Genomic DNA, 13,528 nt, shown 5'->3' with positions numbered 1-13,528 from the left:
TAGCCAAGTTGAAACCAGACTTCCTATCACACTAACAAGTATGTCACTTCCTCCAAATCACTGATGTTGCAAATTTCGGTAGAAGCAGTGACTATGCAGATTTATTTCAGTGACTGAGAATGGCACATTGCTGAAACTAGCCTGATTGCCTAGTTGTGTGCATAGATTACCTAGCCAAGTAAGCATGTGTCGAAATACGCTGAAACCCTCATCCACTGTAGGGCTAGCCTAAACAAAACAGTTTAGTTATGAGTAACCTCCAATTTTCAGTCTCTCTACTTTGAATTTATATCATATTTCTCTGTTTGTATGAACCTGATGTGAGAACTGTCATGCCCATATTCAGGGCATTCATTTTTTGAACGGTGATTTTTCTTTTTCTGCCATACGTCTTGCAAAGTGAGTAGTTAAAAGGAAATTTTTGCTGATAATCAATTTACCTTTTATACATCAATCTTCACTTATTGCTCTTTCTGGGAATAAGGACAGAAATGAGGTTTAGATACTGATTTTGTGTGCCTCTTCTATTCTGCAACAGTATGTGTTTCACTACCTAGACCTGTGTAAAAATGCAATGACAATTCCAACACCTTATAGATGTTGTATGTGAAATGGCTCCATAGCGGCAAATGTCAGTTATAAAATATGATTGAAAATAGTAGTACAGGGAAGGGCTTAAGTGCAGAATCCTAATTAATTTTCAGATATGTTGTCATTGATTATTTACATAATTTCACCACCAGTATCACTAAATAAATTTTACTTACGATGCACCAGCACAATTGCTTTGTCAGAAAAAAAAGAGATGAAGTGATTAATCTTGTTAAACTTTTGTATGAATGCTTCATTGCACTCGTTACAGTGTTATTTTTTACTTTCACCACAGGTTCAGGTTTACCCATCCAATGTGAAAATAAAGGAAGAATTGCAGGAGGATGTGAATCAAGAGGTAAATGTAAAGTTTAAAATGTATGTGACTACATAAAATTAAACTGTGATATTCTGTAGCACAGTTTTGGTGAATAGAATTTGATGGACAACTGATGAAGTTCTACAGAAACTTCTTGGTTTTCCCTGTATTGGCCATACGGATGGCAGGCTGACAAAAACATAATGTGTACCTTGTAGGAAATAAGGAAAAGTAGGGAAAATACAGCATTTTTAGAATTTACATATCTCTGATCAAAGTATTATATTAGAGATAGTTAAGTGTTTATGTAGTATCACGATTCACATTTCCGTTGCACTCCACCTAGTGTAGACTGAGAACTGTCTGCTAGGCATGCCCAATGTGAACTGGCTGGGCACAGCCCGTGCTGCTCGAGTTGTTGTTCTGCTGGCAGAGGACGCGGCAGAATTCTCACGTGCCCTCTGGTGGGCAGGACTTTATTTGCGGCAACTACTGTCCGTGATGTGGCGTGCTGATGTGTGCCTCCAGCGATCTTTCTGGTGGCTACTGCACTCCTCCTCCTTCAGGGGGTGAAGCCACTGTGATCCACTGCGTTGGAAAGTGGAGTGTTGTGCAGTAGTGATGACCTCCACGTCCATTGGAAGGCTGGAGTCGGGAGGGGATCTGCCAACCTTCGAGCCTTAACCTTCGAATATGGTTGGAAGTGATCCACACAAAGAGGCCCCCGTCGAACGCCAGATCCCATTCCACCTTGGGAGGGGCAAGACCCAGTGCCGGGGACAATGGGGAAGGGACGACCACAGGTGAACCAGCGTCCTGAGAAACCAGGCCTGCGAGGGGGGGCCAAGCTCTCGCTGGGCATATCTAACGATGGTGATGCTGGTGCTGGAGCTACTGGAGGCCATCAAGGCTGAGAACCCTCGCAGTGTGGTGGTGTCGCAGGTGGGAGAGGCAGTAGCGTCCCCTGAGAAAACAACACGTTTGCTGGCAGTGGGGAAGCCGGCGCCCGAGGGGTTGGAGGGTGGGTGTCCAAATGTGGATGTAGCTGATTTTGGTGATGACATACCTCCCTGTCCCCCGCCTGCACGGTATAGAACCGGCGGCCATTGCAGCGTAGGACCGCCGCCAGTATCCAACATGGATTGCGACCAAACCCATGTGCCCAGACCGACATACCCAGTTGAAAGTAGGGTACCCCGTTTTGCGAAGACTGGCGAGGGCCAGGCTAGAGGAGATGCAGCAGAGTCCTAGGTTGGCTCCCGTGGAGGAGCTCTGCGGGGCTGCATTCTCCCATCGGTGTGGTCCAGTATGCAGTCAGGAAAAACTTAAAGACCCTCTCCGCAGGAAATTCTGCGTCTTAAATGTGTGCACCATGCACTTGGCTTTCCCATTTGATTGTGGATGAAAGGGGGGGAGAGCAAACGTGCTGAATACCGAAATGCTTACAAAAATCCTGGAAGGTTTGCGAAATAAACTGAGGTCCCTTGTCCGATACCAGGATGACTGGCAGTCCTTTCACAGAAAACATTTTTGCTAGTGCCTGGATTTCAACTTCGGAAGTAGTTGAGAAGCAACAAATCACATATGGGAATCGAGAATAAGCATAAATGACAATGAGCCAAAAGCCTTTGATAAATGGGCCCACAAAATCTGAAGACCTTTCCATGCCTGGGTTGCAAGCGGCCATAAAGAGAATGCTGACCTGGGAGACTCCTGTTGGCTTGCACACTGGGAACAGGCGGCCACAAAGTGCTCAATTTCTCTGTCAATACTCGGCCAGTAGACATGTCTGCGAGCCAAGGTTTTAGTACGGGAAACACCCCAGTACCCGTCATATCATAACGTGAGGACCTCCCTTCGCAAACTTGCAGGAACAACCACACAAGGAGCTGTATTGTCGGTAGGCAGAAGGAAAACTTCCAAGACTGAGAGGCGGTCTCATAGAAAAAAATAATTATGAAGAGGGTCCGAGGCTCGACCTGGAGGGCGGGACGAGCAGCCCTGCTGAACGAGGTGAACTACTTGCTGGAGAACCGGGTCAGCTGCCGTTTCCCTGGTGACTCTAGAACTAGTGATCGGGAAGCCATCAACTGCTTGGTGGGATGCCACATCCAAATGAAAACACATAATCCCCTCCCGATCAAACTTAGGATCCGGGCCCACCGGAAGACGGGAAAGAACGTTGGCGTTGACATGCTCTCCAGTAGGGTGATAATGAATGTCATAATGGTACTTAAAGAGGAACAAGGCCCAGCGCTACTGTCTGTGGGCCGCCCAATCCGGAATCTTAGAGGTGGGGCCAAATAATGATATTAATGGCTTATGGTCAGTGATTAACTGAAACTTCGTGCCATACAAGAAAGGGTGAAACTTGGTAACAGTGTAGACAATGGCCAAAGACTTTTTTCCACCTGGGAGTAATGGGCCTGCATGGGACAAAGAGTCTTAGACGCAAACGCCAGTGGCTGCTTGGAGCCATCCGCATTGCGATGGGCCAGGACTGCCCCCACCCTATACTGCGAAGCATCTGTAGCCAGGACCAATGGCTTAGTGGGGTCAAAAGTAACCAAACAAGGTGCTGATGTGAGGACTCCCTTCAACCAGGTGAACACTTGCTTGCATGCAGGCAACCAATCAAAAGGAACACCCTTGCGCAGAAGGCAGTACAGGGGGCGGGCTATGGTGGAAGCCCTGGGAACAAACCGGTGGTAATAGACAATCTTGCCTAAAAAAAGCTTGTAACTCCTTCAGCGAAGTGGGCCGCAGAAGGTCAACGATACCTTGGACCAAACTTCCTAGTGGCTGGACGCCGTACCGAGAGATGATGTAGCCCACATACTCAATGGACGGTTCGAAGAAGTTCGAATTACGCAGGTTGTAACACAGGCCCATGGACCTGAATTTGAGAAAGAGGGTTCAAAGGTTGTGAAATTGTTCCTTCGTGCTGCAGCCTGTGCCAATTATCTCATTCAGGTAATTAATACAATGAGGGATTGTCTATGTGACGTGCTCAAGATAACACTGAAATATCGCCGGGGCACTGAATATTCTGAAGGCCAATCACTGGTATTTGTAAAGGCCAAATGGGGTGTTGATGACTGCCAGATGTTTGGAGTCCTCATCAAGTGGTATCTGATGATAAGCCTCCGAAAGATCGATTTTCGAAAAGTATTGGTGGAGAACAATTCATCAGAATGAGGCAAGGGATAGGTGTCCCACCACCAATTGGGAATTAATGGTGGCCTTGAAATCGCCACAAAGACGTAATTTTCCCAAGAGTTTCTTGACAATAACGAGGAGCGAAGCCCACTCACTAGAAGAAATGAGAAGAATGACCCCGAGGTCTGTCAGCTGGTCTAGTTCTGCTTTTACCTGAGGGCAGAGAGCCAAGGGGAGCTGCCTCACGCTTAGAAAATGCAGGCGAACTGACGCCTTCAATGTTAAGTGAGCTTCAAAGTCCGAAACACGCCCCCAGCCCTCCTCAAAGATATCCTGAAAGTCGGAGATCAAATATTACAATGATTGATAGGGAATGTCTTCGGAGACCAATTGCATGGTATCTGTGATAGAAAAACCGAAAGCCTGAAAGGCATCCAATCGAAAAAGGTTAGCGGAGCTCGCACCACTGACAACAATGAAAGAAAAGTAAGAGGCCGAGTGACTGATTTGTAAGTAACGTTGGTAGTGAACTGAACCAGTAGGGGAATGAGCTGTTTACCATAACGGCATAGACGCCGGTAAACTGGCACCAACGGGGGCCACCCAATGTCAGAGTAAGTTTGTGCATTCAACAAGGAAACTGCCGCACCCTTATCTACTTGCAGTTGCAATCGGCGTGACTGAACAGACACCTCGATAAAGAGTTTGTGTGCTGATGCGTCGGGAGCCTGCCCCGATGAAACTTACTGAATGTCAAAGTCCATGTCCTCTGTACCTGCTTCCTTCGATTCTTTTGAGGCTGAGTGGCAAACTTAAGCAATGTTCTTTTTTATTAGATTTGCTACAAACGGCCCAATGCTGGGGGCACTCTGACTGATCATGATGTATATAGCACGATGCACAGGACGGTAACGGGCCGGCAGCTGGAACTCTGTTTACGCGTTGTGCGGGAGCGGCCATAATGGCCGGATTGTACCGGTTGCATGTTATCCACCCTGGACGCAGTGGCCGCAGCTGTGCCACCCTGAACAGCTGCGATGTCGCACCATGCTTCCCACTGTTGTCCTTGCACATGATGACAAAATGACACTTGCGACTAAGACCGTACAGCGTAGCGGCCCACACCCAGTAAGACTGATGGGGCTGCTTCTTGCATTGATAGAACTCGACCCTAGCCGCCACAACATGCGTGCGGTGGCAATAATATGAAGACAGCAATGAACACAATGCATCAAAAGACAAGGACGAGGGTTCCTGTAATAGCACTAGCTGCCGCAAAACTTGATACAGCGAGGGAGATATCAAAGACAAGAAAAGAGCACGCCATACCTCGGCATCGGCAACATAAAACACCTGGAAATGCTGCCGAAGGCAATGTTCATATGTGTACCATCCTCCTTCGTCTCGTCATACGGGGGAAAGGGAGGAGGGAACGGCGCTGGAGCAGACTGCGTGGAGAGCAACACCGGAAGCACTTGTTTCATGGTTGCCATGAGCTCCGTCTGCTGCTCAACCAAAACCAGAGTTGTTCTGCCGGCAGAGGACACGGCCGAATTCTTGCGTGCCCTCTGGTCGGCAGGACTTTATTGCGGCAACTACTGTCTGTGACGCACCGTGCTGATGGCTCTCGTGATCTTTGTGGTGGCTACTGCAGTTTACAACATATTTATTTGTGAAATTACTTCCTTATATAGGATACCTCACCGAAGAGTCTGGCGCATTTTCTTTGATAATCAGCAAATATTTGCAGTCTCATTTTTGCAATGTTTAGATGAAGTTGACGAAAAAAAAAGTATTGCTTGTCATGTTTCACATGACACAATGTCAATGGAAAATGTCAGTTTCTTTCCTATTCCAAGAAAAATTAATTTTAGAATGGAATGTAACATGTTTAGTGTGTGCTATTGATCCCAGATTAATGTAGTGTGACATTTAGTTTAATGACACATTAACAAGGGTAGTAAAACAAAGAATAACCAGTACCTCAGCAGAGAGTGAGTAATGTTGCTGCAGAGCACAGGGACCAACTGCTCATGGGACAGGGCAAAATGGACAAGGAAGATGTGGTGAACAAATTTCCATAAAAATGAAAACTGCTGTAAAACATAGAAATTGGCAATGTATGCAGATCAGTTTTCTGCACACCACACCACACTGTAGAATACAGCATATACAAACCTTCAGAAGTAACAGACATGCTTTTGTTTACTTGTGAATGCTGTAAATGTTATCATTTTGTTTGATTCTTGTTGCTGTGGTGTGTGTGTCTGACTAGATTCCATTACACGATTTTTGTTGTTGGTCTTGTGTAATGAGGTTGACAGGGAAACAGCTCAAGTGTATACGGATATATATCTGGGATGAGAATAGAGCCACCCTCTAGTAGATGTTTTTTGGGCTGTAATACACCAATCTTGAGACATGGTATGAGCAGATCCACTCAGCAAACCACTGATGCTTGCTAGTTAAAGTCTCACACACCACAGTGCATCGAATTTTAAGAGACTCGGAGTTGCACCCGTACTGCCACCCTGGGTACCATAAGCTTTTAGTAGATGACAAGGCCAATTGGGTAATCTTTTGTGGGTGAGTATTGAATCAATGTATTAGCTTGGTGAAGGAGACTCAGTTCACAGACCAGTCAACATTTTCCGCACAGTCATGCTAAATCATTGTGCTAAACACTGCTGGACCTCCTGGGACCTTCATTATCTGTGTGAGGCAGGGAATGTATGATGGGCTGTCAGTTGCAGGGGTGGCATTATCAGTAAACATGTGGTAGGTTCCCTTTTTTTCCAAAGATAGGTTGAGTGAGAGAGCGTGCTACTTCACTTGGATAGCAGGGAACAAAAAGAGATTCAGTGTATGAAGAACAATGTGAGAATCATGAGGAGGTGGACAACTGCATCAGGCAAAGCCTTTCTGCACTTCAGTAATATGATGAACTGCACGCAACACCTTGCATCTATTCTAGCCTGGAACAGTGTTCAGAAAAAATGGTGACTTGTTTGGGCACATAGTGTAAGGGACTAATTCAATCAAAGAATGATTAATTTTTGTTTCCTTAAAAAAAAAACTCTAAAGAAATTTTTGGCTACTTAGGATTCAGTGTTACTTTGTTGTGTTATGTGGACTCACATGTCCACAGTGAAGAATCAATAATAAAGCAGAAAAATAAACTTATTGTTAGTTTTCTTAGTTGTAGGCTGCAAATCTGTTACAGAATGTTGCTTTGATGATAACTAATTTGACTGTTTAAGAACTGTATTGTAAAAGTCTAGTCTTTCCATTCACTAACTGTGTAATTAAGTTGAATTAAGTTATTCTTCTACTTTCTGCTATATTATCTTCATTTGAAATGGTAGCAAAATACATTAGATAACATTGTGAAATACAGCATAGGAGATAGTGAAATACAATAGATAAGATTCTTTTAGGCATATGCAAACTGAAACAAAGTGCCATTCTGTGAAACCATCTTAAAAGTTAAAGTGTATTTGTCTGATTTAGTACTTGTGGCTATTCGGATTGCTCTTTACTATTCCCTAATGCTGTTTATAACTGCAGCAGACAGTGAAATGCTGAGCAAGGTGGCACAGTGCTTAGCACACTGGACTCACATTGTGGAGGATGTCGGTTCAATCCCGCATCTAGCCACCCTGATTTAGGTTTTCTGAGATTTCCCTAAATTGCTTCAGACAAATGCTGGGATGGCCCCTTTGAAAGGGCATGACCGACTTCCGTCCCCATCCTTCTCTAAGCCAAGGAGACTGATGACCTCTCTTTTTGGTCTGTTCCACCAAACCAACCCAACCGAACCCGAACCAATCAGTAAACACTTGCCCGAATTTCCTCCTCTCACGTGCCGCTATCAGAACATGCCACTTGAACTAAAACAAATATTCATTGTCACAGTTGTCATGGTTAATATGATTATTCCTTTGAAAAAGGGATATCCAGGTTCAATTTATGATTGTGTCAAAAATAAATTTCAATGGATGTTATATGCATGAATTTATATCTTCTGCCATTTCTTATACCCCCATTAGAATTTTTGTAGTGAGTAGAAAGCTTGGGGAACTTGAAGTAATAGTTTGTCCATATCAATATATTTTTTTCTCTAAATTGGAAAGTAAACAAACAGATAACTTTGGAATTCTCAGTACATGTTTGTGGGATGGGGAAGAGGATGGAAGGAAAAGTATAAATAATGTTGGAATTTTTGTAATAAACATAGTCACACGATTTTAGTGGTAACACACCTACATACATATACTGCAAACCACACTGAAGTGCATTGCAGAGGTTGCTTACAATTGTACCACATTTTAAGATTTTTTTTTCCAGTCATGTATGAAGTGTGGAAAGGTAAATGATGAAATGCCTTTTTGCAAGCTGTAATGAGTCTAATGTTGTCTTCAGTCCTGATGAGTCATAAATGGGGGGAGGGAGGGAGGAAAGGAGGGGGGTGAAAAATACCTTTAGATTCTTTACAGTGTATAAGTACACTTTTGCAGGATAATCAGTGACTTGTCTTAAGGGGTCTCCCAATTTAGCTTTCACATTATATCTGTGATGCTCTTCTGTGGTTGAAGCAAACTTATGTCCATTTTTACTCCTTTCTGTATGTTCAATATCCTCTGTTAATTCTGTTTAGTGCAGGTCTCTCACACTTCAGAAGTATTGTAGGATAGTGTGGACAAGTGTTTTGTAAGCAGTGTCCTTTGTAGTGTCCCTATATCCTAACAATGAACCACAGTTGATCACCTGCTCTACACATGACAACCGATGCAGCATAGAGATCATTCATGTTTGAGTTCAGAGTATATTGTAGAATTTTACAACAAATGCTCGTCAGTTATTTTGTTCAGTAATTTTGTGGATTACTTCTGCTACCCTCCTTATAACAGGCGTGATCTGTACTTTCCTCCAGTCACCAGACACAGTAATTTATTTATTTAATTGCCTATTTTTCAAGTGATCGTGTATGCAGGATGTCCCAGGGACAATGGTCCAATATTCAAGGACATGTCCGGAATGATAATTCAAAGAAATGAAAGTCTAGTAATTGTGGGCTACAAAAAGCATACCTTAAGAACTATGAGCATTTGTTAAGTAGAAGAGATGTCTTTCACAGTAGTTTATGAAAAGTGTGTACTTTAGAGGCCATGCTTATTGGACATTAGTTCTCACTTTGGTCCAAATTACCACCTCTCAAACTATGGAAAGCAGAGAGCTTGCAGTGGAAGAGATTTGTTTTATAGTATTGTAGCTCTTAATTTGTGCAGTTTAGAGCCCATGTTTACTAGATTTTTTTTTTTTTATCTGAATGATTGTTCCTGTCATATCCCAGAGTACTGAACATTCCTCCTGGGACATACTGTATTATGATACCAATGCGACCTAACTCAGCTTCAATTTCTGTATAGAATACTAAAGGGGATTCTGTGGGCCTTAAAGCCTTGTTCAATTTTAGTTATTTTTAGCTGTTTGTTAATTTGGGGAGAAGAGGAGTTTGTGGCACAACTTGACTAGAAGGAGGGATCTGTTGGTAGGACATGTTTTGAGGCATCAGGGGATCATCAATTTAATATTGGTGGGCAGTGTGGAGGGTAAAACTCGTAGAGGGAGACCAAGAGATAAATACACTAAGCAGATTCAGAAGGATGTAGGTTGTAGTTGGTACTGGGATATGAACAAACTCGCACAGGATAGAGTAGCATGGAGAGCTGCATCAAACCAGTCTCAGGAATGAAGACTAAAACAACAACAACAACAATGTTAACACCACTGACACTAATATTTGTATTATTTAGCATTACAGTAGTGTGAAAATTAAGCTAGGACAATAGTTCTACACATTATGTGGTAAAGGAATGTTTAAAATGAAAATGGAGTACATCATTTCTGGTTTTGCTTTGCTACCTTCACTTTCAGTTCCTATGTGACGCATGTCTGTCAGGACACTAACTTTGGTGCCACTGGCCACTTTTACATCTACATCTGCATTTATTCTTCACAAGCCACCTAGCGGTGTGTGGCTAAGGGCACTTTACATGCCACTGTCATTACCTCCCTTTCCTGTTCCACTCGTGTATGGTTCGCGGGAAGAACGACTGCTGGAAAGCCTTCATGCACACTCAAATCTCTCTAATTTTACATTCATGATCCCCACAGGAGGTATAAGCAGAGGGAAGCAATATATTTGATACCACATCCAGAAACGTAACCTCTCCAAACCTGGACAGCAAGCTACACCGTGATACAGAGCACCTCTCTTGCAGAGACTGCCACTTGAGTTTGCTAAACATCTCTGTAACACTATCACGCTTACCAAATAACCCTGTGACAGAACGTGCCTCTCTTCATTGGACCTTCTCTATCTCCTCTATCAACCTGACCTGCTACGGATCCCACACGGATGAGCAACATTCAAGTATAGGTCGAACGAGTGCTTTGTAAGCCACCTCCTTTGTTGATGGACTACATTTTCTAAGAACTCTCCCGATGAATCTCAACCTGGCACCCACCTCCCCAACAATTAATTTTATATGATCATTCCACTTCAAATCGTTCCATTCTCATACTCCCAGATATTTTACAGAAGTAACTGCTGCCAGTGTTTGTGCCGCTATCATATAATCATACAATAAAGGAGCCTTCTTTCTATGTATTCGCAATACATTACATTTCTCTATGTTAATGGCCAGTTACCACTCCCTGCACCAGGTGCCTATCTGCTGCAGATCTTCCTGCATTTCACTGCAATTTTCTAATACTGCAACTTCTCTGTAAACTACAGCATAATCTGTGAAAAGCCTCATGGAACTTCAGACACTATCTACTAGGTCATTTATGTATATTGTGAAAAGCAATGGTCCCATAACACTCCCCTGTGGCACATCAGAGGTTACTTTTAACGTCTGTAGACGTCTCTCCATTGAGAACAACATGCTGTGTTCTGTTTGCTAAAAACTCTTCAATCCAGCCACACAGCTGGTCTGATATTCTGTAGGCTCTTACTTTATCAGGCGACAGTGCGGAACTTTATCAAACGCCTTCCGGAAGTCAAGGAAAATGGCATCTACCTGGGAGCCTGTATGTAATATTTTCTGGGTCTCATGAACAAATAAAGCGAGTTGGGTCTCACACGATCGCTGTTTCTGGAATCCATGTTGATTCCTACAGAGTAGATTCAGGGTTTCCAGAAACGACATGATACGCGAGCAAAAAACATGTTCTAAAATTCTACAACAGATCGTTGTCAGAGATAGAGCTCTATAGTTCAGCGCATCTGCTCGACGACGCTTCTTGAAAACTGGGGCTACCTGTGCTCTTTTCCAATCATTTGGAACCTTCCATTCCTCTAGACTTGCAGTACACTGCTGTTTGAAGGGGGGGGCGGGGGGGGGGGGGCTAGTTATTTCTCGTAGTGTAGAATCGAATTGGTATCCCGTCAGGTCCAGTTGACTTTCCTCTGTTGAGTGATTTCAGTTGCTTTTCTATTCCTTGGACACTTATTTCGATGTAAGCCATTTTTTCGTTTGTGCGAGGATTTAGAGAAGGAACTACAGTGCGGTCTTCCTCTGTGAAACAGCTTTGGAAAAAGGTGTTTAGTATTTCAGCTTTACATGTGTCATCCTCTGTTTCAATGTCATCATCATCCCAGAGTGTCTGGATATGCTGTTTCGATCCACTTACTGATTTAACGTAAGACCAGAACTTTCTAGGATTTTCTGTCAAGTCGGTACATAGAATTTTACTTTCGAATTCACTGAACACTTCACGCATAGCCCTTCTTACGCTAACTTTGATATCGTTTAGCTTCTGTTTGTCTGAGAAGTTTTGGCTGCGCGTAAACTTAGAGTGAAGCTCTCTTTTCTTTCGCAGGAGTTTCCTGACTTTGTTGTTGAACCATGGTGGGTTTTTCCTGTCCCTCACAGTATTACTTGGCACGTACCTGCCTAAAACGCTTTTTACAATGGTCTCAAATTTTTTCCATAAACACTCAACATTGTCAGTGTCGGAACAAAAATTTTTGTTTTGATCTGTTAGGTAGTCTGAAATCTGCCTCCTATTAATCTTGCTAAACAGATAAACCTTCCTCCCTTTTTTTTTATATTCCTATTAACTTCCATATTCAGGGATGCTGCAACAGCCTTATGATCACTGATTCCCTGTTCTGCACTTACAGAGCCGAAAAGGTCGGGTCTGTTTGTTATCAGTAGGTCCAAGGTGTTATCTCCATGAGTTGATTCTCTGTTTAATTGCTCGAGGTAATTTTTGGATAATGCACTCAATATAATGTCACTCGATGGTCTGTCCCTACCACTCATCCTAAACATCTGAGTATCCCAGTCTCTATATGGTAAATTGAAATCTCCACCTAAGACTATAACATGCTGAGGAAATTTATGTGAAATGTGTTCCACATTTTCTCTCAGTTGTTCTGCTACTAATGCTGCTGAATTGGGAGGTCAGTAAAAGGAGCCAGTTATTAACCTAGCTTGGTTGTTGAGTATAACTTCCACCCATAATTATTCACAGGAATTATCCACTTCTATTTCACAGGATAAACTACATATGATCATTATTCTGTCTCTCTCTCTCTCTCTCTCTCTCTCTCTCTCTCTCTCTCTCTCTCACACACACACACACACACACACACACACACACACACACACACACACACACACACACATTCTGAAGCTGGAAGGAGTCAAATACATGGAGTGAAAGGCTATTTACAATTTGTACAGAAAATGGACTGCAGTTATGAGAGTCAAGGGCATGCATGAAAGGGAAGCATTGGTTGGGAAGGGAGTGAGATAGTGTTGTAGCTTATCCCAAATCTGTATGTTGATCAAGCAGTAAAGGAAGCAAAACAAAAATTTGAACTAGGATTTAAATTCCATGGAGAAGAAGTAAAAACTTTGAGGTTTGCTGATGACATTGTAATTCTGTCACAGACAGCAAAGGACTTGGAGGAGTAGTTGAATGGAATGAATAGTGTCTTGAAAAGATGATATAAGATGAATATCAACAAAATCAAAACTAGGATAATTGAATGTATTCAAATTTAATCAGGTGATGTTGAGGTAATTAGTTTAGGAAATGAGAGACTTAAGTTAGTAGATGAGTTTTGCTATTTGGGGAGCAAAATAACTGATGATGGTTGAAGTATAGAGGATATAAAATGTAGACGGGTGATGGCAAGAAAAGCATTTCTGAAGAAGAGAAATTTGTTAACGTACTATAGATTTGTGTGTCAGGAAGTCTTTTCCTGAAAGTATTTGTGTGGAATGTAGCCACATATGGAAGTGAAACATGAATGATAAATAGTTTAGACAAGAAGAGAATAGAAGCTTTTGAAATGTGGTGCTAGAGAAGAATGCTGAAGATTGGATGGGTAGATCTTGTAACTAATGAGGAGGTACTGAATAGAATTGAGAAAAATAA

The 13,528-nt window shown here is 42.8% G+C and overlaps 1 protein-coding gene across 8 annotated transcripts in view; it reads left to right on the top strand.

The window, feature by feature from the left end:
- LOC126295241 (zinc finger protein 492-like) overlaps positions 1–13,528 on the top strand; it is a 244,249-nt gene that overhangs the window by 36,870 nt on the left and 193,851 nt on the right. For 5 of the 8 annotated variants that reach the window (XM_049987596.1, XM_049987595.1, XM_049987590.1 and 2 more), the window contains exon 3: positions 887–949. The exons of the other annotated variants lie outside the window; for them this stretch is intronic. In XM_049987596.1, coding sequence (XP_049843553.1) covers positions 887–949 — 63 coding nt within the window. The remainder of the gene's footprint in view (positions 1–886; positions 950–13,528) is intronic. 8 annotated transcript variants of the gene reach the window in all.

This window comes from Schistocerca gregaria, chromosome 11 (genome assembly GCF_023897955.1).
Source record: "Schistocerca gregaria isolate iqSchGreg1 chromosome 11, iqSchGreg1.2, whole genome shotgun sequence".
NCBI lineage: Eukaryota > Metazoa > Arthropoda > Insecta > Orthoptera > Acrididae > Schistocerca > Schistocerca gregaria.
Note: the sequence above shows the minus strand (reverse complement) of the source record. Positions and strands in the feature narration are given on the sequence as shown.